The sequence below is a fragment of the Rhineura floridana genome, chromosome 2, assembly GCF_030035675.1.
Source record: "Rhineura floridana isolate rRhiFlo1 chromosome 2, rRhiFlo1.hap2, whole genome shotgun sequence".
In the NCBI taxonomy this organism is placed as follows: domain Eukaryota; kingdom Metazoa; phylum Chordata; class Lepidosauria; order Squamata; family Rhineuridae; genus Rhineura; species Rhineura floridana.
This window is the reverse complement of record NC_084481.1, coordinates 23149449-23177034: the sequence shown is the minus strand read 5'-3', so window position 1 is coordinate 23177034 and position 27586 is coordinate 23149449. Positions and strand designations below refer to the sequence as shown.

The 27586-nt window shown below is 41.5% G+C and overlaps 1 protein-coding gene across 6 annotated transcripts in view; it reads right to left on the bottom strand.

The window, feature by feature from the left end:
• HECW2 (HECT, C2 and WW domain containing E3 ubiquitin protein ligase 2) overlaps nucleotides 1-27586 on the bottom strand; it is a 299050-nt gene that overhangs the window by 88282 nt on the left and 183182 nt on the right. For all 6 annotated transcript variants that reach the window (XR_009760443.1, XM_061608169.1, XM_061608168.1 and 3 more), the window contains 8 exons: nucleotides 24044-24213; nucleotides 15804-15946; nucleotides 10193-10293; nucleotides 5742-7106; nucleotides 4582-4677; nucleotides 4110-4260; nucleotides 2947-3050; nucleotides 1241-1365 (listed from right to left, as the gene is read on the bottom strand). Coding sequence is in view for 5 of the 6 variants with exons in the window: in XM_061608169.1 (XP_061464153.1) it covers nucleotides 1241-1365; nucleotides 2947-3050; nucleotides 4110-4260; nucleotides 4582-4677; nucleotides 5742-7106; nucleotides 10193-10293; nucleotides 15804-15946; nucleotides 24044-24213 (2255 nt within the window). In the remaining variant the exon portion in view is untranslated. The remainder of the gene's footprint in view (nucleotides 1-1240; nucleotides 1366-2946; nucleotides 3051-4109; nucleotides 4261-4581; nucleotides 4678-5741; nucleotides 7107-10192; nucleotides 10294-15803; nucleotides 15947-24043; nucleotides 24214-27586) is intronic.

The following is a 27586-nucleotide window of genomic DNA, read 5'->3' as shown; positions in this document are numbered from 1 at the left end:
TCATAGGCAGCTTCTAATTTATCCAGTCTGGTTGGGCTTGTGAATCTGGCACATCAGGATGCACTAACATAGCACTGCAGTGATGGATAAGAATAATTTTGCTTTTACTCTTGTAGAAACCACTTCTGTGGTGTTATCTCTCATACACCATTTGCAAGTCCACAGAAGTCAGTGGAATTTGCATGCATTGCTGTGCATAAGCCTAATCTCTTAGCAGTTTATCCTAGTTTCTATTTTCCCCAGTACTTTAACAATATATACAAATTAAATGATATGATCACAACTTGATATAACTTTTTTTCATAATTGTTACACAGCAAACGGGTTGTGTGTGTGTGTTTTAAAAGAATAATCTTACATACCAGGAGACGACAGACTTCAGGCTTGTGAGATCTGCTCTTTTTTACTAGAACTCTGAGATCCACCAGTTGGAGTCATGGGCAAAAGACGTTCACTTGTAATTAAAGAACATGGGTTGGTGTTCAGCTAACTCCTACCCAGAGTAGACCCTTTGAAATTAATGAACCTAAGTTAGTCATGTCTATTAATTTCAGTGTGTCCATTCTGAGTAGGACTAGCATGGAATACCATCCATGATATCTCTGAGCTGCTGCTGAATCCAGGGATTATTCTGAATACAAGAAATGAGCTGAGCTCAAAGTTCTTCCATGTAAAAATCCTTTCCTGGTTATCCCAAGCTTTCCTCATTTCAGCATTCCAAAGGGCTGGGTATTTTTGTTGAGGTTGCTGCTATTTTTAAATAATTAGGAGTTAGACATCCTTACTGATCTACTGCAAATTACCCAGAGGCCTACCAGTAGATCCCAGTCTGCCTTCTGCGCACCCATCATATATACAAATTCCAGTCTTGAGGGGCAGGGTGTTGTTGCTTCTATAGCCGAATCATACCACCCCACACACAAGATGGAGATATTGGCAATCTTGGTAGAACTCCAAGGTTTGCAGGAGTACAATATATATATATATTTAAAAAACTAAGAGAGACCCCATCCAAAAGAGTCCAGTGAAAACTAAATGTGTTCAGTGGGCATAGAATGCTGCCTGACTTGGGAACAGAATGGAATGGCTAGAATCTTGAATAGGGAGCATGCCACACTGCAACATTTTTTGCAGGTCCCACTTGCCATCTTTCTAATAGTCTAAAAATCAGTATTGAAAATGTAAATCCATCGTTTTCCTACAGTGTTCATACACAGATTTACTTGTGCATACTACTCACAGGGTTAGAATGCAGCACTGTGAAAAATTCTGGGCTGATGAGGAATTTCACAGGGGGAGATTGTAGCAGTAGAGTAAGTCTGGATCTGGAGGTAGAGTGAGGCAGCACATTCTCCCTTCGGAAATCTAACGTGAACACAGGTACATAGTCATGAAGTAGTACAGAGACTTAAGAGTCATATATTAACAAACAAGAATTAGCTATTTTTCCTTTACCTTTATTACAGGCTATTCTTTTCTCATTTGTACTAACTGAAACTCCAGAGTGCAGTTTTAACAGCTATTGAAATTAAGTTGGTAATCAAAGAATGCTGCCTGGATCATCACTTCAGGTTAACAATGAATACTAGTTGGTCTCTTAATAATCAGATTTAAGGTTTGAAACACTTACACTTTCCTTGTATTTTACAAATTGGATTTTAAAATGTGAGAGTGTAATATATAGCAGATTATTTCTCATTATTGTTGCAAAATACAGCCATGGACAACAGGGTGGAATGTTATTAGCTTAAAAATGTGGGGATGGTGATAGAAGAGGTGAGGGATCCAGATGCACTACTATGAAGAAAAGCAGAGATTTTAATGGTGACATTTATTATGCAAAAAAAAAATCCATGGAGATGGAAATCCAGGATTAATACCACACACTTTCACTATGGATCTTTGGGTAAGACATGCTTTTTGCCCTTTTGTCCTTGCATGGCAGCTACAAAAATAATCAGTTAAACTGATGAGTATAGTTTTTTAACTTACTTTTTTTGTATTTTCCTTATGGAATTGGTCAAATTCACAGCACAAAACTTATAACATTAATTTGTTTTCATATTATAGGGGTGCACAATGACTATGGTTTGGGATGTGCATGAGCATGGCAAGACTTAGGCTTGCACACTCCCTCCTCTCTTCTTCCTATGTGGCCAGGCATGAAGAATTGAGAAGCTTTTTCTTTTTCTTAACTGCAGTTTGTCACATCTTCTGCAACTGTTTAATTGGTAGAGTTGCTATAATTTTTTTGAGTTTAACATACTTTGAATTGCCTAGAGAACACAGCTGGATAGGTGGTAGAGAAGTATAACAAATTAAATAAAAAAGCAAACCATAGTTAATTCTAACCAATTTCAAACAAGCCAACATCAAACAACCTGACTTGTTGAAATTAACCATAGTTCAAATTCACCACAGTTGGGACAAGACAGGAACTCTTGCTCTTGGCCACACAGGGCCAATTGTCAAGGTTTATGGCAGCTGCAGCTAGTGCTCATCACAATATACTGTGGTAGTGAATTCCATAATTTAATTGTACTTTGAATAAAGAAGTACTTCCTTTTGTGTGACCTGAACCAATCGCAACTAAGCCTCTTCACTGAATGACCTAAGAAAAGCAGAGTTTTCTGCTAATACACACACACACACACACTAACACTGAAGATGAGAGACTATCAAAATCCCCACCGACAAACTGCAGAAGAAAGCCACACAGGTAGCCCAGGAACAGTTTTATTGCAAGAAAACTGTTTAGTATACAGAGGATTCAACTATACTTCTGCAACTTTTGGAAAAGGGAGCAGTTAGAATCAAAGACACTTGAAACTCTTGCCTAAACTACACACACTGGCAGCAGGACCCATGCATTTAAAATGTGGGTCAGTTCCAATCTCATTGAAAACACATGATACAATTTAAGAAGGGAACTAAACAGGGTCTTGCCTGCATTAGGTTGGGGGAAGTCAGCATCCTCTCCAGCTCCATCCACAGCATTTGGGTGCTCTTCCGGTCTGTCATTAGTCATTGTTCGGCGAATACTCTGATACCTGAAGTTCCAAGACTGGTATTATGCACAGTACACAATAAATATATCAGAGACAGTCTCCTCTGGTACACCCAACAAACTATAACCAGAAGAGTTATGTGACTGTAACTAGAATATTTATATCAGTAAAATCAGCTAGCTTTACATTTGCCCTCATCTATAAGTAGGATTTGAAAGGAGAAACAACTTTAGAGCAGATGAACGTATCATCATTATTCCTTTAGGAATGCTTTTCTTCCCAATGCCTATATTAGGAATGAAGAGTGGGAATACTATAGCCAGTAAACTATATATACCAGTACTGTGCCAAATTTTGGAGATGTTTGATTTCAATGGGAAAGTCGCAGTTTTGAAGGGTGAGAAAGAGTGTGTGAAAGACTACTTTCTTTCCACTCTCTTATACGTTTTCAGCCCACTTTCCCAGTATTGTTCCCCAATTTGCTGCTGTTTCAGAGTCTTGGGGGGATGGGGGTTTAGCACATTTTTTTTAACGTGAGACCTTCTTCATGAGCCATTTAGCTATATGGCAACATCAGCAAGGGCAAATACAGTTGCACTGCACAAACACTTCCCCTCTCCCCTCTCCTATCCCCAATATAATTTTTAAATAATCCCTGAAATCCTCATTAATATTTTTGTACTTTTTAAAGTGCCCCTTGCTGGAAAATGGCTGAAAATAGAGATTGCCTTTCAAGGGATATGAATGAATTTTTTTGCATGAATGAATGAATGAATGAATGAAAGGATATGAAAATATGAAACTCGCCCCTTCCTGCACTTGTTTGGCCCAGCACTATGTCATAACTGAATGGCATCTTCCATGCTTATTTGCAGAATGAGAAATGTCTCTCAAGGTCACCTTTCTGGGCTAATGCCAATCTTTACATATGATGTAAGTCATTTAGAACAAGACAAAGTGTTGTTGCTTAGTTCAAGGAAGCTTCTGATTTGAAATGATGCCTGATTTGCCCAATTCAGAATAATGATGCCTGGCAAAAATGATGTTGCCAACTTTTTCTTTTGAACTGCCAATATAATGAACAATTTTAATAATTCTCACCGGCGATTCAGTTGCTCCATTTGCTGTATGGAGTTGGAACGCTGAAGGATCTGTTGGGCTGGGGGAGCTGTGGGACGCTGCCATGTTGTCGTTCTGTTTACATGGTCCACATAGAATATCCTCCCATGACTGTCAATGCGTGCTTCCCAATCTAAGGTATGAAGATGCATTGTAAAGCAACAGTAATTGGATATTTTGGAGCAGTGCCTACAAAATTCCTGCTAGCCAATGTCCCCATTTTTGGCATTTTGTAAGGCAATATTGGCAGCCTTCTCCTTATCACACCCAATGCAGACACACACACACCATTTGATTTTTTTGAGGCAGTGAAACAACATGTGGCACTGGAACCAACACACACAACTTCTGGTTCTCTCGGGGGCAGCATTCTATGGAAAATCTATGGTGCCACTTTCCCCTTTCATGGGGCATATAGCATGAATCTATGGATAAATAAAGGAAGGTTTCTCACTTGGTGGCAGGGCCTCATCCACTCTCTGATAGCGACTAACGTCCTGACGAACTGAGGGAAGCGATCTAAGAGGCTGATGACCATTGGCTTGGGAACCTAAAAAACAGAGAAGCTGATTTAGTTACATTTTCAATTAAAACATGGATAATGTTACAGTTTTGAGCTTCCAAAGGATATCCTAACTGAAATGGCAAATTTTAAAATAAAAACCAAGATGTCTGCCAAAGCTCTCCTTTTCCGAACATGCCTTGTTTCTCTGAAGTGCCACAGAACAAACAGTGCATCTTTATAATGGTCTTCTCCTCCCCACTCACCCACAGAGTATGTACAAGCAAACCTATTTTGATCATTACTGAAACACACTATGCTGCCACCCTCAACAGCACAGAATTTGAAAAATTACTAGGATTCAGGGTTTCATTCACTGGCTACCCAGCTGGATATTGGATCATCTCAGACTGGGCGGAGGAATCTTGTACAAGCAGAGCTCCACTGATACAAGGCTTCCCTGCTCAATTTCAGGTAATTCCCCCCTCCACCTGCAGATCTGTAAGGCTGTTCAGTAGTTACCCCACCCACCCTCTGGAGAGGCTTTGTGAGGGTGCAGGGGCTACAGAGGGGAAAGAAAAGAAGAGAAATATAAGTTGTATGAGCTGCCTTCCACTCAAACACATCGGACATAACCTGAAGACCTTGCTAATCATTTAAGAAGGGGTCTCTTGCACTCACACAGATACCTTTTAGTCTATGTACGAAGGGATGGTAATTTGAGAATTAAGTCAAGTAAATAGAATGCTACAGCAGTGAAACAATACTACATAACATACACACTCACAGCCCACTAAACATGAATACACAGTGAAAAACACAGAAATCCATGGAGGGCTCTGGAAATGCACGGGCCTCCTGTGAGTCTGCATGCATATGGAGGTTGAGCATATTCACAAAGAAATAGTTCTGCTGATTCTGTTGAATACAACATTGTATATCCAAAAAATATTTAATGCACTTGAGATAACTAGTGACTAATCCTCAGGGTAAACTGAATGAAACAGGATTGGGGGAGTGGGAAGAAGAGATATAACATGCAGATGAACTCAAAAAGCTGAACACTTGTGGTGATGACACTTAACCAAACAGTCCTCTTTCACAGTCATTACCTCCACTAGCACCATCCACCTGTGTAGCAACTCCATCACATGCAGCCTGTGCCCCTCCAGCCCCTTCATCTTGAGGCTGGCTATGTGCAGCTGCAGCCTGCAGGCTCTGCCTCCTCTGCCAGATCTCTTCAGCCTCATCGCCATCCTGTAGCCCGGTTGCTTCAGATAACTGCCCCTCCTCTTGAGCACTTGGTATGTTCACTGCAGGCAAAGAGGCTTGAGTGCACACAACTTCCTGGGTTTCCAGGGCAGGCTCACTGCTGACGACATCTGTGGTACAAGCTCCCTCTTCCTCCTCCTGAGAAGAAAAGGCTGGAGTCTCAGGAAACCGGGTGCTTTCGAAGGAAGAGAACCGAGTATCAACAGATGAGAGTTGGGGTATTGTGCCTTCATTGCATGAGCCATCAGCCCCTTCCACATCACTTTCTACTTCTGGTCTGGTGCTTGATTCACTAATACTTTCTGTACGTGCAGGGTCACTCTGCTCAGTTTCTGATGAAATCTGAGAAGGTTCTGATCCCTGGTCAATAGACTCAGCTTCCCTAATTCCTCTTCTGCCTCCAGGAGCAGACTCAGAAGCTCCAGTGTCCATATCTGTGGCTGGCTGCTGGTCTTCCTCCTGAGGTATACAAATTTCATTGCCAGCCAGACCAACTGGCCCATCATCCTGAGACTCTTGAGGAGTTTCGGTTTCTTCTCCAGCCAACTCTGATTCTGGAGGCTCCTCAAGTGTCTCCTGCTGGCAATCAGAAGGTTGCAATGAAGTTTCTACATCTATTACTCTCCCAGTTTCCTCAGCCTCCCCCTGGTTTTGCGTAATCTGGCTAGATGAACAGTCTAAGAAAGTCATTTCAATATTCCTGTCAGCACCATTCAGCATGACTAACCCACCACTATCGTCATCCAGTGAAGACTGGAACCCCAAACCTTGGTGGTATTCATGCTCCTCTTCATCAGAGTCAATGTGAAGCATAGCATTAAGTCTGGTATCAGTAGGGAAGCTACTCCTTAATTTTGGGGATGCTCCAACAGCACGATCATTGCAAACAGAGGTTCCGGATCTGGAGTGATCACTTTGCTCTATTGCATCCAAGTAGTCATTCAGGGAGTCCTGGCGGCCTCTGGGAGGAGATGACCTTGAAGCTGCAGAAGACAAATCCTCCTGATCTGTTTCCAGAGTTGTACTAGTCCTCAGAGAATGCCTTGGCAAAGTATCTCCACCTGATTCCTCAAGGATTGGGCCATTGGAGCACACTGGTGTATCATGATGTCCCAAGGGCACATCTTCATCATCAGAAGGGCTCCCTAAGTCTCCATTTACAGAGTTTACTCTCAGCAAGTTTCCCACTGTTTCTGGAGAAGCATCTACAATGAAAAATGCAAGAAGTGACTAGCAAAATGTGTCTGTACATGTAAACTGTAGTTCTTAATTTCTCTAGCAGGCAATATAATTATATAACCCAGAGTACATCCCTGAGCATTTTGTAGAAACGCTCAACTTTGGGAGGAGGTTTTTTTTGGAGGGGGGGGATCAGGTTTATGGAATGTATGAGGGGTTCTGTATGTGGAAATGTATGGTGTAGGTGAGGATTTCATCTTTTTAAAAATCCATTCCCACCTTTAACAATGGTTAAAAAAAAAGGTAAAGGCGTCCCCGCACTTATAGTGCGAGTCGTTTCCGACTCTTAGGGTGACGTCTTGCGACGTTTACTAGGCAGACCGTATATATGGGGTGGGATTGCCAGTTCCTTCCCCGGCCTTTCTTTACCCCCCAGCATATGCCGGGTACTCATTTTACCGACCACGGATGGATGGAAGGCTGTGTGGACCTCGACCCCTTTTACCGGAGATTCGACTTCCTCCTTCCTTTGGAATCGAACTCCGGCCATGAGCAGAGCTTTCAGCTGCGTTACCGCCGCTTACCACTCTGTGCCACAGTGGTTATGGGGCCATAAATCTAACAACATATACAGCTTTTGAACTCCAGTGTTTCACTAGTTTAGAGGGGGTGAGGTGGAAATGAAAATATTATGATAGTGAGTGTGAAGCCAGCCATACCACAACTGCTAGATGAGTAGGGATGGAGGAAAAATTTGATTCGGTGCACATTTGAAGGTGAATTTATTGAATTTGCACTTTCCATGACAATATGAGAACCGAAACACAGTCATCCTTCAAAATTCGCACTTATACAAATGGTACAATGCAGTTCTCCAACCAACCAATGTTTACAAAAATGCACATATTGGGGAAAATGTACATAAAAATGAATCTTTGAATGTAAATAAAATATGACATGCATTATATTAGGATAAAATGCTTGCAACAATGTGCACCTAAGTCAAAACTTCATATAATAATGTGTTTAGTAGGAGAAATTTGCACTAAAATGCTGAAGAATTTTCATGAGGATTTCTCTTTTAAAAAAATTGCAAAGTGCTTCAGAACTTAGAAACTGAGAGAACCGAAACTGATAGACCCTTATGTGTGAGGGAGACTAGTTGTGCAAGTGGCGTTCAGCAGGTTGCCACCACCCTCCTCTTTACCTCTGGTGTTTACTTTCTTTGTGAATCCCCAATGGACAATTAGCCTTGGCAGATGAGAGGATGCCATTCCTTGACCTTGTCACAAAAACCTTTTCCAAAGCCAATTTTACTAAGAATAAGACTAAGTTGCCAAAGGAAAAGCCAGAATGGTACTTTAAGAATGCAAACATTAAAGATCTAGTTAACCTAAGAAAGACTAGTTGAGACAGTCCATGATTCACACAGGCAGGGTTAATACTACGTGGAGAAATAGCACATAGTGCCTTTGGTTGGTCAAAAGTGAGGGACAAAGAATAAAGGCACTACATTCTTTATTTAAGGTCTTTGAACCCAGGTGGCTTTGACCTGGCACAGCCAATGGGTTGGGTTGCATGCATGAAAGGCGTTGTTAAGACCTTTTGGTAGATGGGCAACTGGGATGTCAAACATAGTGATTGCTGGTTCCCTCCTGCTAAGCAGAATATCTCAAAGCAGGGTTCAGATTGTATATTCAGAAGTGGCAGGAGTTATGTGACATCCACACATAGAAGAAATAGGGAACAACAGAAGTTGTATGCAAAGAGACATACCCTTGGAAGGGCAGATCTGGGTCGCAATGGGGTGGGTGGGAAGCTACATATGGAGCACATAGACCACTGGAACTTCCTTTCATAGGACCATTAAAAAAAACCTTAAGAGCTAATCTTATGAAATATACTCATCATGAAAATTTCTGTATTCTGTCAGTTCTAGTGATCATGATCAAGAAATTTAGTTAACCACTTTTCTAAACTGCATGCTCCTGTATGTGAACTTAGGTGTAGCACATAACCACACACTGATATAGCAATGTGGGTGTGAGCCCTTACAAAATGCTAATATAAACACTGCCTGAAAAAAGCAGGGAAGCCAGAAGCACACTCTGTTCCACAGTGCCTCTAAAACAAATTAAAGGTTTCACATCAGCTTGAACTTTCAGTTTTATTATACCATAAAATGAACAGCAGATGAATATAGGTGTTAGATCCACAAATCCCGCCCAAAAAGAGAATGAGAAAGAAAACTAAAACTATTAATTTACATATGTATACAGCATCATCAAGGTACATGATACTTTACAGAGTGACTTAAAGGGGGATGGGAGGAAAGGTTTCCATTTCAAAAAATTTACAGCTTACTAAATTTCACTATATTAGTTCTAGGCAAACCAGAGAATATTAGATTTGGGAGCATTAATTAAAATGGAATCATTGAGAGTTTTTCTTAACAAAAATCAAAGTATGCCAGACATGTCAAGAATGCAACGTGATAGTACTTTTCTTGGCAAAAAAGTAATTGTTAAGGAAATGAAGAAAGTTCAGACTAGGATCACAGAGGTACTCTCAGAAATTAACAGTAAAAAGAGAAATATAATAAAGTTAGGCATACTGTCTTATAAATGAAAATAGCTAGGATACCCTATCAACTTGGCTATAATCTTAAAAAAGGAAGAGAACAAGAGATTGTAAAAGGGAAGATGTAGTTCTGTATCCCTTTGTGCACTGTCTTGGTGGGCAACATTTTGGAAGGATGGGGTTGGGAGGGTGTTAAGAGATAGCTGCTATTTAGTGACAATTGAAGAGGGCAGGCTGGAATGATGAGCTAGATACCGAAGGGAAGAAATCAAGGTTTTTAGGGATGTATCAATTTCAGCATTTATCTTTCTTTCTCTCCCCCCCCCTTTACTCTTTTATTTCCCTCTGCCTATTTGGATTTAGGGATAGTGACATAGCTCTTATACGTTGCTGCTGCTGCTGCACTCACTGAGCCTCTGCACTATAAATCAAAATATGGCTCAAGACATGTGGAAGAATATAATCAGCCAAACATGAAATGCCTTCCACCAAACAGCAAATAAATACATGTTTCTCTTTAGTAAACGCTCACCTTCATGGATGGAAGATGTAATCTCTACCTTGAATTGAAGGTAGCCGCTTACATGATCTGCTGGAAGCCTTCTACCAAGGTTATAGCTGAGAATTTGGTCTCTGAAAAAGAGAACAAAAAATATGAGTTCTTCTATGCTTTGTGTAACTTTCAAAACTTTTCAAAAACAGGGGAACAAGTTTCACAAGCATCTTCACATATCACCAAAAGTGCCATGACCCCTTTTTGTTTCTTTGATTGTTTTGGGGTGGTGGGAAAAAAGTCAGGGACTATTTGCAGGACAGAACACACACCAAGGCAAGTGGGCCAGTGTTCGTTGTCTTACTCTGTTCACAAGTGGGCAATGAAACTGCCAATCAGTACATCACGACAGGAGGCACCCTGATCCAGCTAAGCAGAACTGTTCATAGAAGCAGGCTGCTGAGTATTTATCAGCAGAGATGTCAGTGACGTTTTCTCTCTTGGAGCAGGACTGGAAGGCCTGTATCTGGTGTTGGGCCAAAGAGACAGATAAGGGATGCTGTTGGTGCATTGCCTACCCTGCTGCTCAACAGCCTCCCTGATTGAGCTGGCAGAGGTTGTCTTGGATGTGGTGGTGGAGGAACCCACAATGGTGCTTTCGGGTGACTTCAATATCCATGCTGCGGTTGTCTCAGGTCCAGCTTGGGAGTTCATGGCCTCCATGGCAACTATGGGCCTGTCTCAAATGGTCATTAGTCCAATACATTGATCTAGGGCAGTGGTTCCCAACCTGGGGGCCGTGATCCCCAAGGGCGGCACGAAGTAATCCAGAGGGGGCCGCGAACAGTAAAGAAATGTTTTATTGGTTTTTTTAAAAAATCTTCACTCCCTGGACACTGTTTGTTCCCCACTGCCACTGCAGATGACACCTCCCCCTGGCTCCAAACAAGAGGGGAGGACTTTTGCTGAAGCACCAGAGCGTCTTTCAGGTGCACTGAGGGCAGGCATCTGCCTATAAAATACATGGCAGACACCAAAGGAGGCTGAGGGTGGAGATACCAGAAGAGGGGATTACTATCGCCGACTCCTGTCTTCTTGTACTGCCGCTGCTGACAATGCCCTTACTCAGAACGAGAGCAAAGCGGTTTTTGTGAAGCAAAAAGAAGCAAGGCTGCAAGGAAAGACTGCTTTCCCCCTTCCTTCCTGGCAGCCAGCCTGTCTCCCTGGGGGGAGGGGGTCACAAAAAGTTTTGAGCTTATAAAGGAGGTCCAGTACTCATAAAGGTTGGGAACCACTGATCTAAGGCTTATCCACATGGGAGCATAACTTCATGCTAAAGACGCTTTTTTTACCTCTGTTTTCTGTTTGCACTGTCCACAGTAAGGGCTCAATGCCAGCTGCAAACACAGTGTTTTCCAGCCACACTTGAGGGGAAGCATCAATCATGCAGTTCCCTAAAGACCATGCTCTCTAATTTAACATTTCCACTCCCTCTGGTTACCTGGCAACCGAGCATGCTCAGTTTGTTCTACCAGTAAGTTTCATTTTTTTAAAAACCCAAAAGTGTGATTATTTGTATTTTCACTGTACAATACAGCTAAAATGCAAATCTTTGTTTGAGCAGTGTTATGCTTTTGTGCACAAGTTGGGGGGGGGAGAAAATAAAGGTACCATTTGCAGCAACATAAAAAAGCCTTGCAGAAAGGGCGAAAGCAGCAGACGTTTCTCTTCAGCCCACAGGAAAGGAAAGGAAAGGAAAGAAAGGAGGAGGAGGGAATGGAGAGGGGAACCATTGACACACCCACCTAAAGGCATTGGAGCAAAGCTTCCGCAAGCCCTAGAGATATGGAGTGAAGACGTTTCTTCCTTCCCTTTTCGGATTATCAGAGGACTGGGTTAGTACGGATTTTCAGTGGGAAAACTGGGTGTTAGCTTCTGCTTGCCAGTAACATCATGTGAACCATGCCAATAAAAATGGGATGCAAAGTAGCACCAGACACACAGTAAAACCCAGTGCAGATGAGCCCCTAGTCTTCACTCCATATGGGAGGGTGGTGTTCTGGAAATTGATCAGACCACTTCCTGGTGGAGGTTTTACAGCCTGCCAGCAGAGCTCAGCAAGATGAAGAGTATGAGTCTGATCACCTCAACAATGGACTGGTGTATTCTCTCTTCTCCCTTCATTTATAGTGTGGGCAATATGAGGACCACTAATTGGCTATGTGGCACTGTAGCTATGTAATCCCTTACTGGCTGGGATCACATCGCTAGCAGAAAAAAAATGTTTAAAGAAAAAGTGCCAGGAGAAATAGCAAATATGTAAAAGGTAAGATTGAGGGTAAAGAGTTTGGTGAACATTTCAGACCCCCAAAAACTATTTTTGTGCAAGAAATGTCCATCCCTAAAAATGTAGCACAATGCTAGTTATAACATCCCAGGTTCTAACCAACGTAATAAAATAGTCACAGCACAAAAAATTGAACAACCATGACTGCCAGATAACGGAGACAACGATATCTCAATCTACTGTCTTTTCCTTTAAATGCTAGTTATCCTTATTTAAGAAAAGATGCATACTTCAAGGTTACAAAATATTGGTATGTGGAAATACTCTGCCCCCTAGAGGCTCTAACAAGTGTACTGTATATATATATTTTTCCTCAACTGAACACAACCCATCATTTTATTTTGGGGTCTGAACTCAACAAGCCCCCTATGTGCATTTTACAGCTTTTATCATGTGAATGACATCCAGTGGTTTTAATTGGCAAGGGGTCACATACATATTTTGTTGAATTTGAGCTTTCAGTGTATTCCTGAAAGTCACTGGGCAATTTTGTTTCACCTAAACAAAATACCTAAGCATTTATGCACTCCTTTAGATTATCATCATCTCTCAAATTTTAACACAGAGAACTTCCACTAAGCATTCATTTTTTGGTAAGGCTCAATTTCTAACAAATCTGTGTGCAAATCTCAGTTAAATCTGTAGCTGCCAGACTGGGAAAATTCTACTTCTTTTGTGGGTTGTTCAAGCCCTCACTATTTTAATATGCCTTGCATAAATGCTGGGGGGTCACAGTAAGGGTTGATTGGTCTTTTGTTTTCTTTGATTTTTAATTTGATTTTTAATTTGATTTAATTGACTGTTTTGTATTTTGTTTTGTTTTGACATGTATTTGTATTATATTTTTACTGTACGTCGCCTAGAGTGACAGGATTTTACCTGCCAGATAGGCGTCTAATAAATTTTAGATAATAATAATAATAATAGTAATAATAATAATAATCTCTTGTAATAAAATTACCTGGTGGATTGGAAGATTTTCTCTGTACCGCTACAAACTCCTCTTTTTGGAGTTACTTGGAGACACCCAATGTGCAGCACAGCTGCCAACCTGGACCAATTTAAAGTGACTTCCAGATGGCATATAACCTGTAAAAACAGCTCTAACTCACAGACACTTGAGAAGAACATCCCATGATCTCTTCCCATCTACCTCTAAAGAAAGCACCTGCCCTAGGTTGAAATCTAGCCAAGTCTTATTCACAAGTGTTTTGAGTGTGAAAAAAGTTATGCTGGGAAACATCACCCAGAGCAGCTTCCAGGCTGTAATAATATTCTAGCCAACAATACTACTAAAAGAATAAGAGATGGGAAAAGAGCATGTGAGCAATTAAGCAATATTGCAAAACTTTCCTAAAATAGTAATGATATTTTAGCATCCAGCAGTGTGCAAATTTATTAAAAACACTTATATTAGGCTAGCATATCAGAATTCTTGAATTTTAGATTGGAATCAAATGACTGTAGCAAAAAAGCAACACAGTACTCAAAATCATATGAATACTTCATTTTTTAAAAATCAGCATTTTTTTAATATGAGTTTTTTTCTTGGGACTCTGACCCATGTTTAAAGAAGCTTGCATGTTTTAAAGCACTTAAAAACAGCAAATGCCCAATGGGACTCTCCTTTTGTGGACCAAATTCAGCCAAAATAACCTAATCTATCTTGTCAAATCTGCAATATATTTTTCTTACCTGCATCAACATCACCTTGGAAAAAGCTGACAACTGTTTTCAAACTGAAATTGACTTTCTCCATTTATGCAACGTGTTATTTTGGTGGGGAAATCTGTGAAAAAGGAGGCCATTTGTTTACAAGCTGATTTTATACCTGATAGTCATGCAAGAGCATGACAACACTATGATGAACTAGAATTGAGGACAGGCACTTAAAAAAATATTTACTATCAACCTGATTGGATACTTATTATAGCCAACTGAAAATGTTCCATGGACTTCAGAAAGTGCTGGGAACCACAAGAGGAGTTTTTAAAATAATGTATTCCCAGTACTTGGCTGAAGCCAAGAACAAAAGAAATTTGGTTTCAACAGATCTGGAATGTGCAGCTACTTCTGCTGTATAGGTCTCAATAAAAGCTGCTCTTACACAAGCCATGGATAAAATTAATGGTGTAATGAATCTACTGGACACAATCCAGTAACTGCTTAAGACACACTGGGAGTGTTAATGTGTTCCCAGATGCAGCTATCTGCATCAAGCATGCTGATACAGCAACCATCCGAGGACTATACTGATGAACTTTGATGTACTTTGATTAATCCTATTCTTCGAAACACAGAAGCAGAAACTGCATGGGCAGCACAATGATGTCAACACCAGGCCAGCCACTGCAGTACCAAACCACTGTGCTAAGAAGTGCCTCTGAGATTTTTCCTTTATTGGTGCTAGGCTTACTAGACAAGCTGTGGAAGCCCTCAGCAGACTTAAGAACAAGTTGGATTGTCACCAGTGCCTTTCACATATGTAACTGCTGAAAAGTGCCATTTATTAAAATATTTTTGATATTTTATTTCATGTTCTATATTTCATGGCATCTTGTTAAATATTCTGCTTGCTTTCACATGATTATATATCTGAGACATCAGCTGCAAAATACAATAATCGGAACCTCTTATACAACATATGCTACATATGAACTTTGCATCATCAATCAGATTTCTTGACTATAAAGTCAATGAGTCTCATATTGTATATTAAAAAATTTGACATCAGCTAAGATTTGTTACTGTTCAGTCCTTCACTGCTGGGGATGTAAGAACCAAGTGTACCTTACCAATTTAATGAACTACTGACTAGGAACTATAATGTAAAGGTGGCAAAAAGTTCATTAATATATGGAGAGCGCATGGGATCCATTAATATATTACTGCTGTCCTCATCTTCATGGAAATTAGTTGTATCTTTCTAATTAATAATAGGATAGTCTCAAGCGTTTGAATTGTACGAAAACCAAAATAAAAATGTTCTAAATAAATTTGCACACTACTGTATGAACCTGTGCCTTACAACTGGACATATTTTGACACAAAGAAAAAGGGATTCTCAGTTGTTCTAAATGAATGATATGTGGAGACACTGAGAGAAAGACCAAGATAGCATACATACAAGAGAAAAACTCCCCATTCCCCATTCCCAAAATCAATTTTGTAAGATTACAAAAAAGCTTGACTTCCTAATAAAGCAATCAATTATTGAATATATTTAAACTTCGTTAGAGAAAAGGCAACCTTCCTTTCCCCCTTGACTGATTTAAAATGAACTATGAAATCATATTTGTTTACCCTATTGCATGCCGTTCCAATAGTCTCTGGAATGGTATAGTGAGCTTCCCAAGAAAGCGCTTGATGATAGGCCGACTCTTGGCAAATTTATCTTTTATTTCAATTTCCAAGACATCTGTTAGAAGTGCTACAAAAGAATATTTCTGGAAATAAAAAAAAGTCAATTTCGTATCACAATCAATGGAGGTCAAATATAACAACTCTGATTTGCTCAGCAGCACCTTAAACATTATTTCTATAGAGTTATGAAAGATGAGTGGCCACAATCCAGCATTCCACACAAGTTCACAGAGACAAACATTGGCTACTGTCTAACAGGGTCCACCCATAAGCATGGATTCTAGAATTCCAGAGGTTGTATGTATGTGGAACATTATTATACATGTTTTGCCGATGTCACCATCTTTCTCACATACAACTTCTCTGGATTGTGACCAATGAAGACAAAAAACTGTGTGCACTCAGACACCACAGTATTCTATGAGCCAGTGTGGTGTAGTGGTTAGTGTGTTGGACTACGACCTGGGAGACCAGGGTTCGAATCCCCACTCAGCCAATCACTGCCTCTCAGCCTAACCTACCTCACAGGATTGTTGTGGGGATTAAATGAGGAAGGGGGAATCATGTACACCACCTTGAGCTCCTTGGAGAAAAAGGTGGTATATAAATGCAATAAAATAAATAAAATAAATATCACTGAAGAATCTGTTGTCTTGACATTACCAGCAAGAGAAAAAGTTGGCATTTTAAGGTTGCCATGATCTCTTATGCAAACTAACTTTGCCAAAATGTGTGTGACACATCAGACAAGAACTTTACTGTCTCTGTCTAACAAGAACAGAACAGTCACAGGAAACTCCCAACTCCACCCAGATATAAATAAGCCCATATGTGTATATGCCATTCTGAAATAGTAGACATAAACCTTCCAAGACAGGGAGGAGGAAAAGGATTCCCATGCAGGTAACAAGAGGAGGAGGGAGGTGGTGCTTGTCTGCCTTCTCCTCCAACATTTAATTTTTTTAGGGGTGATGACTTCTGAGGAATCTTCAGATACTCATATAAGCACATCTTTTCCCTGACTGTGGGGTCCCAGCAATAAGGCTTCTCCCAGGGACTCTTTTAGGGCTTCTCTCAGCCTGCTGCTACTGGTCTCAAGCTGGAAGCCTTCCCAGAAGAACTTTCTTCAAGAGATTTTTTCCAGATTTCCTGAGCTCCTGACCACCTCCAGTGCCCCCCATCACACCCCCATCCTCTCCTTAGCCAATGCTCTTTCTTCCCATTCTATCTAAGAACTTTCAGATTTGCTACAGAACGATGCAAGAGTACCCACTAGTCATGTCCAGAAGGGAACAGCAGCCAGAAAATTGCATATGACAATCATAAGAGAACCTGATCACACTATTCTAGGCTTATCATCTCATTTGCCTCCATGTTATGGAAATATCTGTGGCCCTCTGCTTTGAATATCAAGCTAGTGCAGTCAACATTAAATTCCCCTTCCCCTCTCTCTTGGCAAAGTCTTTAAAAATAGGAAATAATTTCAACTAATGTTTCTAAGAATGACTGCTTTTTCCATAATTAATGATATAATTTAGGTTGTCCAAGTTTACAGTACACCAGGGTTTGGCTCCAACAGAGATGCAAAACAGCCCTCAATATATGTGACAGGAAATTATTTCAATAATTATATCATCACAAGGAAGAAAAAATATTTGATCCCTTTTGTATCAAGCTTTTATGGGGGGTGAAACTGGCCTGTCATTAACAAAAAATTAAAAAATCACAAGTTTATCTTAGCATTTTCATTTGCTCTTACCGTAAAACGGTTTTCTCTGTGCACGTCAAAAGCTGATCTCAGGTGGGTAGCTAGCTCCACCTAGCGGTTGAAAGCAGAAGAGTGCTAAAGAGGCTTTATTTTTTACAAGGACTTCCTGCTGTGCGCAGCTCATGTTTTTGATAACAAGCTAACCAACAGGAGGAAAGAACAAAGAGAAATAATAGGAACCATCGACACGAAACAGGAGACAACAGCACTCATACGCTCTCTGCTGTAGGCTTAAGATGAAAAAGACAGTGATGGCAGCCTAGCTCTCCTAGGGAGCAGCTCTGAGATCAGCTTTTGACATGTACAGAGAAAACCATTTTACAGTAAGACCAAATGTCTTTTCTCCTGTGCATGGAAAAGCTGATCTCAGGTGGGGCATACCAAAGCTGGCCCATGTAGGGTGGGAACATCACTGGGCTGATTATATTAGTGATCTGTAGCTGGCTGGGGCTGATGGGAGTTGTAGTTCAAAAAAGTAACTTTTCCAAGCTCTGTCCAGAAGTGACAGCTGGTACGGGACTCTTTTGCTCTTCCGAATGCCCTGGAGCCTCGAAAGGACTGGGAGGCCAAATAAGGATGGAAAGGTCTATGGAAGAATCTTTTATCATCTCATTTTTTGGCATAGCTTTCTTCTTTTCCTTTGACTCCAAGACCCCAGCTAGGGTGTTGTCACCAAATAGTTTGCCACCCACATAAGGCTCAGATGCGAAATTAGAGCGGGCTGCAGTATCGGCCTCCCAATGGCATAACAATAGAGTCCTTCGAGTGAAAACACTCACTGCTAATGACCTTGCCAAAAACTGCATGGTGTCCATGGATGTATCTGCCATAAAGGTCACTGCTCTAAAGATTTTCAGAAGAGACTTCTGGATTCGAGCCAGATCCTGCTGCGGGCCATCCAATAGGTCCTCTAGCCACAGCAGGGATGCTCTAGCAAAGACCGAGGAGGCTGCTGCTGCTCTGATGGAGAGCGCACTGACCTCATGAATTCTCTTAAGGCCTAGATCCAGCTTAGCTCTGATGGATCCTTGAGATGGGCATCCAAATCTTTCGGGTTCAAGGATGGATTTAGTAAATTGACTATGGGGACGTTGGCCATAGGAACCTTGAGTTGGTCTATGATGTGTTGTTCCAAGATATAGTATTTGTTGGCAGTTGCAACTGATTTCTGGAACTGCAGCGGGGCATCAAATTTGGACTTGATCACTTTAGGCAACAGTGATGGAATTTTTAGCACCCTTGACTTGGGTTTTGGGTCTGGACACACAGCTGAAATTCTAGATGCTGAGGGAGCTGGAGGATCTTCTGGAGAATTTAGGTTCAGAGCTTCCATTGCCTTGCACTGGAGTGGAAGGAAATGAGCCTCCTGAAAAATCCTATTGGTCACTACTTCCTCTGACTTCGAATCTCCATTCCATTCTTCCTCATATAGGACAATCCGCTCGTTGTCTGGGTCCCCCGTTGCCACCTCCTGAAGTTGAGGATGCCTGCCCTGTGAGGCGGCATAAGTGTCTGGTGATGCCCTGCCCGGTGGTTGGGGCACATCTGAAGAAGAGCGGAGTGTAGTGAGGCCCTGCATCACTTGTGCTCTTGAAGGTGGTGGAGTGGGTGCTGTGGCTGGTGTGTCCTGTGTGGTGTCAAGCCTCAGCCGTTGATGTGGAAAGTTCTCTTGCTAGATCCATTAGGAGAGAATCTCTCAGCTGTTCCTTTAACTGTTGTAGCATGTGAACAGTGTGGGTTGTGCACCACCCCCTGAACTTGGAGTTCCTGACGTAAAGAGGGTGAAACGAAGGATGCTTCACCCCTCTTCTGCTATAATGCTTGGTGAGACGTAGCTGTCTCGAGGAAGCCTTCAAACTCCTCAGGAGAAGGCAATGTAGAAGAAATTGCCTCCAGGGTGGGCTGGAATTGGGTGCCTTCCTCCTCCGATAGGGATTCCAGGTCCCTCTGTAACCTGCACATGTTGCTATGAGCCTCCTTTGGTGCAGCCCCCTGTGCATCACCAGACCATTGCCTGTTGTGACTGGTTCCCCTACTTCTCTTAGGTGCCAGTCGTTGTGGAACCACCCTGCCCGCGACAGTACATGCCTCAGCCATCTCATGCCTACTGGAAGGGGGTGGGCTATGGCTACCTCTGCCTGGGATTCAATAGAACCTAAAGGCCCTAGGGCCTGGTTGGATAATGGCAGAGGCATGACTTCCATTGTAGTGTGAGGCTGAAGTGACTTAGGTTTCTATGGTGGGTGGTCTGATTGGCGTGTTGCCTTCCCCATGGGCACAAACCACACTGCGGGTTTTATGGGGGCTAAGGGCTGTGATAATAGCCAGGCCAGGTGTTGACGAGCTGCAAGGGGAGTGAATATGCTTCCCCGAGGCTGTAGCGTCCCGCTGAGGCCTTCTATGGGCGAGAGGATGGAGGAGGGGGTGGCAGGCACTCGGCATCCTGGGGAGCACGCTGCAAGAGAAGTCACTGCTCATGCCGTGAAAGGAGGAGACCGGTCGGGTGATTGCCGGTAGGCAGGCACAGACATGCCTGAGAAATGAGGCTGCTGGGGGGGGGCAGAGTCCAACGAAGAAGACAGTGGTCTTGCAGCACAAGCGGTGGGGCAGCTGCTTCGTGGTTGGCTCAGTGCTGCCACAAAGTCTCGGGGGGGGGGGAGAAACATAAAATGACAACCCCCTTTTTTGTTTTAAACAAGACACACATAGGAAACAGTAAAGGAAGGAAAAAGTACAGACACACAATAGGAAAAAAAAAACCCAAACTATACAGGCCTGAACACAGAGAGGAGCCAGATCAACCGTTCTTGGTGGAAGGCAGAAGAGAAATTGAAATAAGGAGCTGTGCAGAGCAGGAAGTCCTTGTAAAAAAACTCTAGCACTCTTCTGCCTTCAACCGCTAGGTGGAGCTAGCTACCCACCTGAGATCAGCTTTTCCATGCACAAGAGAAGGTCACAGAATAAATTTCAGCCACACACACAAGCAACCTCATGTGTTACCATTGTTAAAGTTCTTTGTTACAAAAAAGAACCTAGATCATGAGGAAATGGCACATGTTCCAACTAAATGAATAATGACTTCAGAAATAAGCCAACAGAAGATGTTATAGGACAAAGGAAGAAGAGAGTTTGAACACAATCAGGAGGGTGGTTCAAGACACCAGTCACCTTCACAGCAGTTCTGCATAGACAACAGGCTCTTGTTATATTTGTAGAATTTCAATATTCATTCTTGGGGTTTCCCCAGTCTTTGCAGCTGCAGGTAAAAGCTTAAGAAAAATACAAGTTTTTTCAAGGGGTGATTTTTTTAAATTTTATTTTATTTATTAACTTTAGAAGGTACCTATTTTGGAATACAGATACTGCAGAAAAAGCTCAGCATGTCCACTAACTTTAGACTAGCAGTATGCATCAGTATACTGATGACATGCAGCTCTACCTCCCTCCCACCCCCATTCTCTGATATCAGAGAGGCTGTTGAAATCATAAACTTGTGCCTGCAGGCGGTTCTGAGATGAATGAGGGTAAACAAGCTGAAATTTAATCCAGGTACAATGCAGGTGCTGTGGGCTGGAAGATCCCCAGCTCTGTAAGGAGATTTACATCTGGGACTGGACAGGATAGAGCCCGCTTAGCTTCACATAGCTTCAGTAGCCAGAAGTGCATTTTATTTATTTATTTATTTATTGCACTTGTATACCGCCCCATAGCCAAAGCTCTCTGGGCGGTTTACAGCAACCAAAAACATTAAAACAAATATACAATTTAAAACACATATTTTAAAAACAAATTTAAACACAATTTAAAAATTTAAAACAATTTAAAACACATGCTAAAATGCCTGGGAGAAGAGGAAAAGTTTTGGCTGGTATGTCAACTTTCTGGAGAGGGCAGAGCTAGCCACAGTGATCCATGCTCTGGTCATATCCAAACTAGACTTCTGAAATGTGCTCTACGTGGGGCTGCCTTTAAAGATAGTCTGGAAACTTCAGCTGGTTCAAAATGCAGCTGTCAGAGTCCTGATTGGTGTATAGCACTCAGCTGCAAAAATACGAGCATTATACCAGCTACATTGGCTTCTAGTGCATTTTCAGGCCCAATTTAAAGTATTGATTTTAACCTTTAAAGCCCTAAATGGAAAGGGCCCAAGCTACCCGACAGATGCCTGCACTCATAGCATTCTGCTCACAAGCTGGTCTGTGAGGTGGAAGATTACAAGAGAGAGAGCTTTTTCTGCAGAGGTCCACACCTTTGGAACTCCCTCTCAATACAGCTATACCCAGCAGCTACATTTCAGTCTTTTCAGAAGGCCTTAAAAACTAATTTGTTTAGATTGGCCTTCTCTAAGTACAGTAGGGCCCCTCTTGTTGGAGCCCCGCTTTTTGGCGTTCCGCTAATATCAGCTGGAGCGTGCGAGCTCCCTGTGCTCCAGCTGATCGCTGTCAGCTGAAGTGCAGCGGCTGGAGCTCCCCTCGCTACAACTGATCACGCGATCAGCTGTAGGGCGGAGAGGTTGCGTGCTACAGCTGAGTAGGATCCCACTTTCCGGCAGTTTTCGCTTTTCAGCAGGGGCATGGAACGGAACCTGCCATATGAGTGGGGCCCTACTGTAATTTTTTTGTCCCAGTCACTGGATGGAGGCTAGAATATTATTATGTCATTGGAGTTCTGTTTTTATTTTTGTGAATCTGTTTTATTATTGGATTTAATAACACCGATTTTTTTAAAAAATGTGTAGTTTTTATGTTGTAAGATGCTTTGGACAGGCTTTGCTTGGAAAAGCAGCATATAACTATTTAAAAATAAGCAAGCAAACATACATTAGATATGGCCCACTTACCTGTTTATAGCATGGCCCTCAGCATCTTGCACTGTGGACGCACCATGAAGTATTCAAAGATTACCTTGAACAATGTTTGTTACACACTTCTAAAACATTGCTTACCTGTCCTGTGTATGAAGGAAGCCACAGCATGGCAACAGTGCCTCTGTTATGGCAGATTTGTGCACTGGGGGAGGCATGCCTGGTGGCTCTAGCAGCAGGGAAGCAGATGGAAGGCTGGCAGCTGGAGCAGGCAGAGAACAAGTGGCCCTACTGCTCAGGATTGTGCTCCCCAATCCCATGGCAAGAGGATTCCATGGGTCAAGCTGGAATCTAAACCCCCAAACCCAGAGAGGGAGCAAAGAGCAAGCTAAAGGAAACCTTGGCCTCCACCCGAGAGCCAGTCTGCTCACACTATGCTAGTTCCCCTTCAGACCATATACAAAGGAAGTACTCTTTCATTGACTTGCTGAAGCCTCTCTGTTCATGGAATCGTTTCCTGAAGTTTACTTTGGCTGCCTTTGGTTGCGTACAGGACGGAGCTACTAAAGAGTACCCATCTCATTTTTAGTTTCTGACAAGTCTTTCAAGGAAGTCTCTGTATCTAATCTACACTCAGAAAACTGAGCCATTTTTTTTATCCCAAATGTGCTTTCCCTTCTGCTATATCTGAGATTCAGCAGGTGAGCAGGAAGAGCGAGACCGTTTAAGTTGTGTTGCAGACTAAATGCCTTCAAGCACCTGGTGAAGACTTGGCCTTTAGGGAAGTTGAACTGATCATTTTTTTGTTTGTCAATTCCATTGTAATATCTTATCGGCCTTGATTATTTTTTTATATCTCTATGCTATTTGCTGATTTGAGTTGCCTTACTGTTAAAAGTGGGACAAAGTTTTAAAAATTACATCATATTATCTCAACTATTCTGGATTAATCCTTTTAAAGGCCACTGTTTATAAAAAGATGGCCATCAACATCTACTTGCTCCTTCTAGATGTTCTCTACTATACTTTGTTTAGATCAGTGGTTCCCAAACATTTTCCCACCAGGAACTGCTTGAAAATCCTGAGTGGGCAGACCACTTAATGATTTTTCTGCCCATTGTAGCAATTGTAATGTGCTGTGCTAGGTTCTGTATGATTTTTAATTGTATTTTGTCGTATTTTAGTGTATTACAATATCCATTCCATAGAATTTAAATTGTAATACAATAAAACACATTACGAGAAATAAAAGAATAAATATAATACAATTAAAAGTCAATAAGATTGTTTAATGTGGATATGCTGTGGACCACCTGAAAGAAGCTCATACAGCCCTGGTGGTCCATGGACCACAGTTTGGGAAGCCCTGGTTTATTTCATGGGTGGCACATCAGGCTTGCCAGATCTATTTTGTTTTTGTTTCTTTTACTAAAATCCCAAGATCCACAAACCACAGTTAGCTGTAACAGAGTAGATGGAGGTGAGGAGAAGATATACATGTAAAATTAAGAAACAGGGTGTAAGGACGCTGGCAACAAGACCCAATAACCAGAAGCAAGAGCACTTCTACACCAGCTACTGAAAAGTTTTTTAAAAGTTATCCATTACCTCTCTGTGCCAAATAGGATTTGTTGTGTTACTGATGATAGTAGACCGCCTTTCCTGGCCATGGTGGGCAAATGTAGGGAATGTGCTCTTTTTTCCAGGCTGAATGGACATCTTTAAGTAAGGGTCAGGATTGAAGAACATTCCTTTTTTGAGTCCAACTGCCCTGATACCTTTAAAAGTCAGAAGAGGAAGTGGGGAGCAGAAAACACACATCAAGCATTCTTTTTTCCCCCAATGCCTTTACTTTGTTATTCAGTTTATCGTCAAGTGTTCTGACAATCTGGCACTCTGTTACTTATATACAGACTGCCTAGCTATGGAAAATGCATAACTCTCACATCATAATGGTCAGTATATGTATGCTGTGCTGTAAAAAAGTTGCTAACAGTCCATTATGGGTGCACCAGTGATCTAGATGTGTGTCAAACCCACTCCAAATGGCCAGCCATTATGATAAAGTTTTCAAAACAAGCACCCATCGTTGGGTTGCACCCATTAGCTCAGAGTAATTTATGTTTATATACTATTTGTTACAATACGTTAACACTCACTTTTACTGATAAAAAAACTATCTGATCACTGAGAAAGATAATTTGCAGTCCAGGACCAAAGTAAGCAAACTAACATGGTAAGGAATGTTGCTAGGGAAAAAAAACATCATGGGTGGTATCCAGCTAATGCACCCTGTCAGTGAAAGGATTTCTGTTTGCGCAATGGAACATCCCCCCATCTCCCGCTGCACGTGCCTCATGCTTTCCCCAAATCTGCTCTGGAGAATTGGCCAAACCCCTAGAACAGATTTAGAGGGTGCATGGCGGGAAAAGAGGGAGGAAGCCTCATTGAACAAGTGGAAATCATTGCGCTGACACGACAATGTCTTAGTGCTACTTTGGATACAACCCACTATGTTCTACATTATTCCCCAAAGCCACACCTCTATGATCAAGAGCTGTGTGCACGCCTTTTGCAGGCCAGGTAACATTCATAGATCATAGGTCCTGGAAGCAGGGATGAGACATATGGATGAGCTGGAGAGAAGTGAAACCAGCATGTACAAAATGAACACACTGTACTAGGATGAAAAATGCAAGGGAGATTAAAATGAGAGGAGTGGAAATCGATTAAACCAGGAACATTTTGAGCATGCAAAATCGCATGAGTGAAATTGTTAAGAGCTACTGCCATGGCTGAGAATGAGCACCTTTCTCATGTAAATCACAGAGGCAGTTTCTTTCAACATGTGGTAGCACAGCAACCTCCATATCCTTTTGCCAGTTGTTATCTAGCAGCTGCAGGGAATTCATTAGTAATGGGCAATCCTAACATCTCTCTTTAACTCTGTTCACTGCCAATTTAAATTTGTATAACTTGGGTTGCAAACCTAACTGGGAATAAGTTCCATTTTACTCAATGGGGCTTAACTAACTAACTAATTTATTTATTGATCTGAGTAGACATGTAAAGGATTGCACTGTTAGAGGCAAGACTAAAAATAAGAATCAGAACTCCGGAGAGATTACATCGTCAAGAATGTTATTTTACACAAGACCTACTTTTAAAGTAAAAAAAGAGAATGTTTCTGTTAATAGCTTAAAGAGAGTATGGCTCCAATCGGCTGTCTCAGAAAATATGCACATGACATTTTCAACCTTAATTCCTGTGGCAAAATATACTTATACCAAATTGCTATAAACCTGCTTGCAGTGGCTTGAGGTATAGAATCATAGAATAGTAGAGTTGGAAGGAGCTTATAAGGCCATCAAGTCCAACCCCCTGCTCAATGCAGGAATCCAAATCAAAGCATTCCCGACAGATGGCTGTCCAGCTGCCTCTTGAATGCCTCCAGTGTCTGAAGCCCACTACCTCTCTAGGTAATTGGTTCCATTGTCGTATGGCTCTAACAGTTAGGAAGTTTTTTCTGATGTCCAGTTGAAATCTGGCTTCCTGCAACTTGAGCCCATTATTCCATGTCCTGCACTCTGGGATGATTGAGAAGAGATCCTGGCTCTCCTCTGTGTGACAACCTTTCATGTACTTGAAGAGTGCTATGATATCTCCCCTCAGTCTTCTCTTCTCCAGGCTAAACATGCCCAGTTCTTTCAATCTCTCCTCGTAGGACTTGGTTTCTAATCCCCTGATCATCCTTGTTGCCCTCCTCTGAACCTGTTCCAGTTTGTCTGCATCCTTCTTGAAGTGCAGAGACCAGAAATGGATGCAGTATTCAAGATGAGGCCTAACCAGTGCTGAATAGAGGGGAACTAATACTTCATGCGATTTGGAAACTATACTATTAATGCAGCCTAATATAGCGTTTGCCTTTTTTGCAGCCACATCACACTGTAGTAATTCACTACAGTAATGTGAGAATCTAACAGGGGATAGATACTTCTTCCTAGAGACACATGCCAACAGATTATTCTGAAGAAAAGGTAATTCAGCCTCCTTTAAATCCTGCAAAACTAGTGTGTGAATTAGTTGCCCCCAGACTGCATGCACATAAACATGTCCATTAAATTCAAGTTGCACACAGAAATCTTTCAAAAGTCTTTCAGCTAGGGATAGGGTCTGCTGCCTAGTTCCGATCTGCTTGGATTCCGAGAGTCTGGCTTTTGTTCCCAATGCACCTTTTTTTGTTCCTGTTTACTTTCACAATTGCCGATATACTGATTTTTAAGCAAAAAAACCCACGTAATTTTTAACAAAAATGCTTCTGAAAATGCTTATGATGTTCCACATGTTTTTCTTTGCTATTTATATATCAATTAAGCAGATAATAGCCCATTGAGTCTGTCTCTTGCCTCAGACTAACTGATCTGTTGCTTAATGATCAGTATTCTTGTTGTTTTGCAGTACTTTTGATATTTACTGTTGAGAAGCCAACCAGTGCTTATTTTGACTTCTTTTTTCCTGCTAAATTTTAATCTTCAAAAAAAAAATAAAGTTAAATACTTTTAACCAAATAAATTTCAAGTCTGGATAAGGTCTATGGCACTACATCTTAAAAATACATATACTTCTAGTATATTAAGGTATCCAATATTTTTATTTTGACATCTTTACATTGAACAATTTACTTCAGCAGAATCATTTTTGGAACAAGGAGGAAAACTGTCCAGGGGTTGGAAAAATGTGAGCAGTGTAGCAGAATATTCTCGCTCTCCATCTTAGGATGTCTGTTGAGTCCCCACCCCACAAATATGTTCTTTCACTTGTCAGTGTGTATATAATATCAAATAGATACAGAATAAGACTCCTGACCTTGTAGTCAGACCATTAGCCCATCTAGCTTAGTATTATCTCCACTGATTGGCAGCGGCTCTCCAGGGTTTTAAACAGATGGAGATGCCAGAGGTTGGGTCTGTGATCTTCAGCATGCAAAGCATGTTCTATATATCTCTGAGTTGCAGCTCTTCCCCGTGAATTCAGCATGATTCATTTTTGGTTATGCTATTGACACATCAAGTTTGACTGTTGATATAGAGATTACTATTGTCGGAGAGGGGTTCTGGGAAAATGCTAATTATCTACTTTTGAATTTTAAGA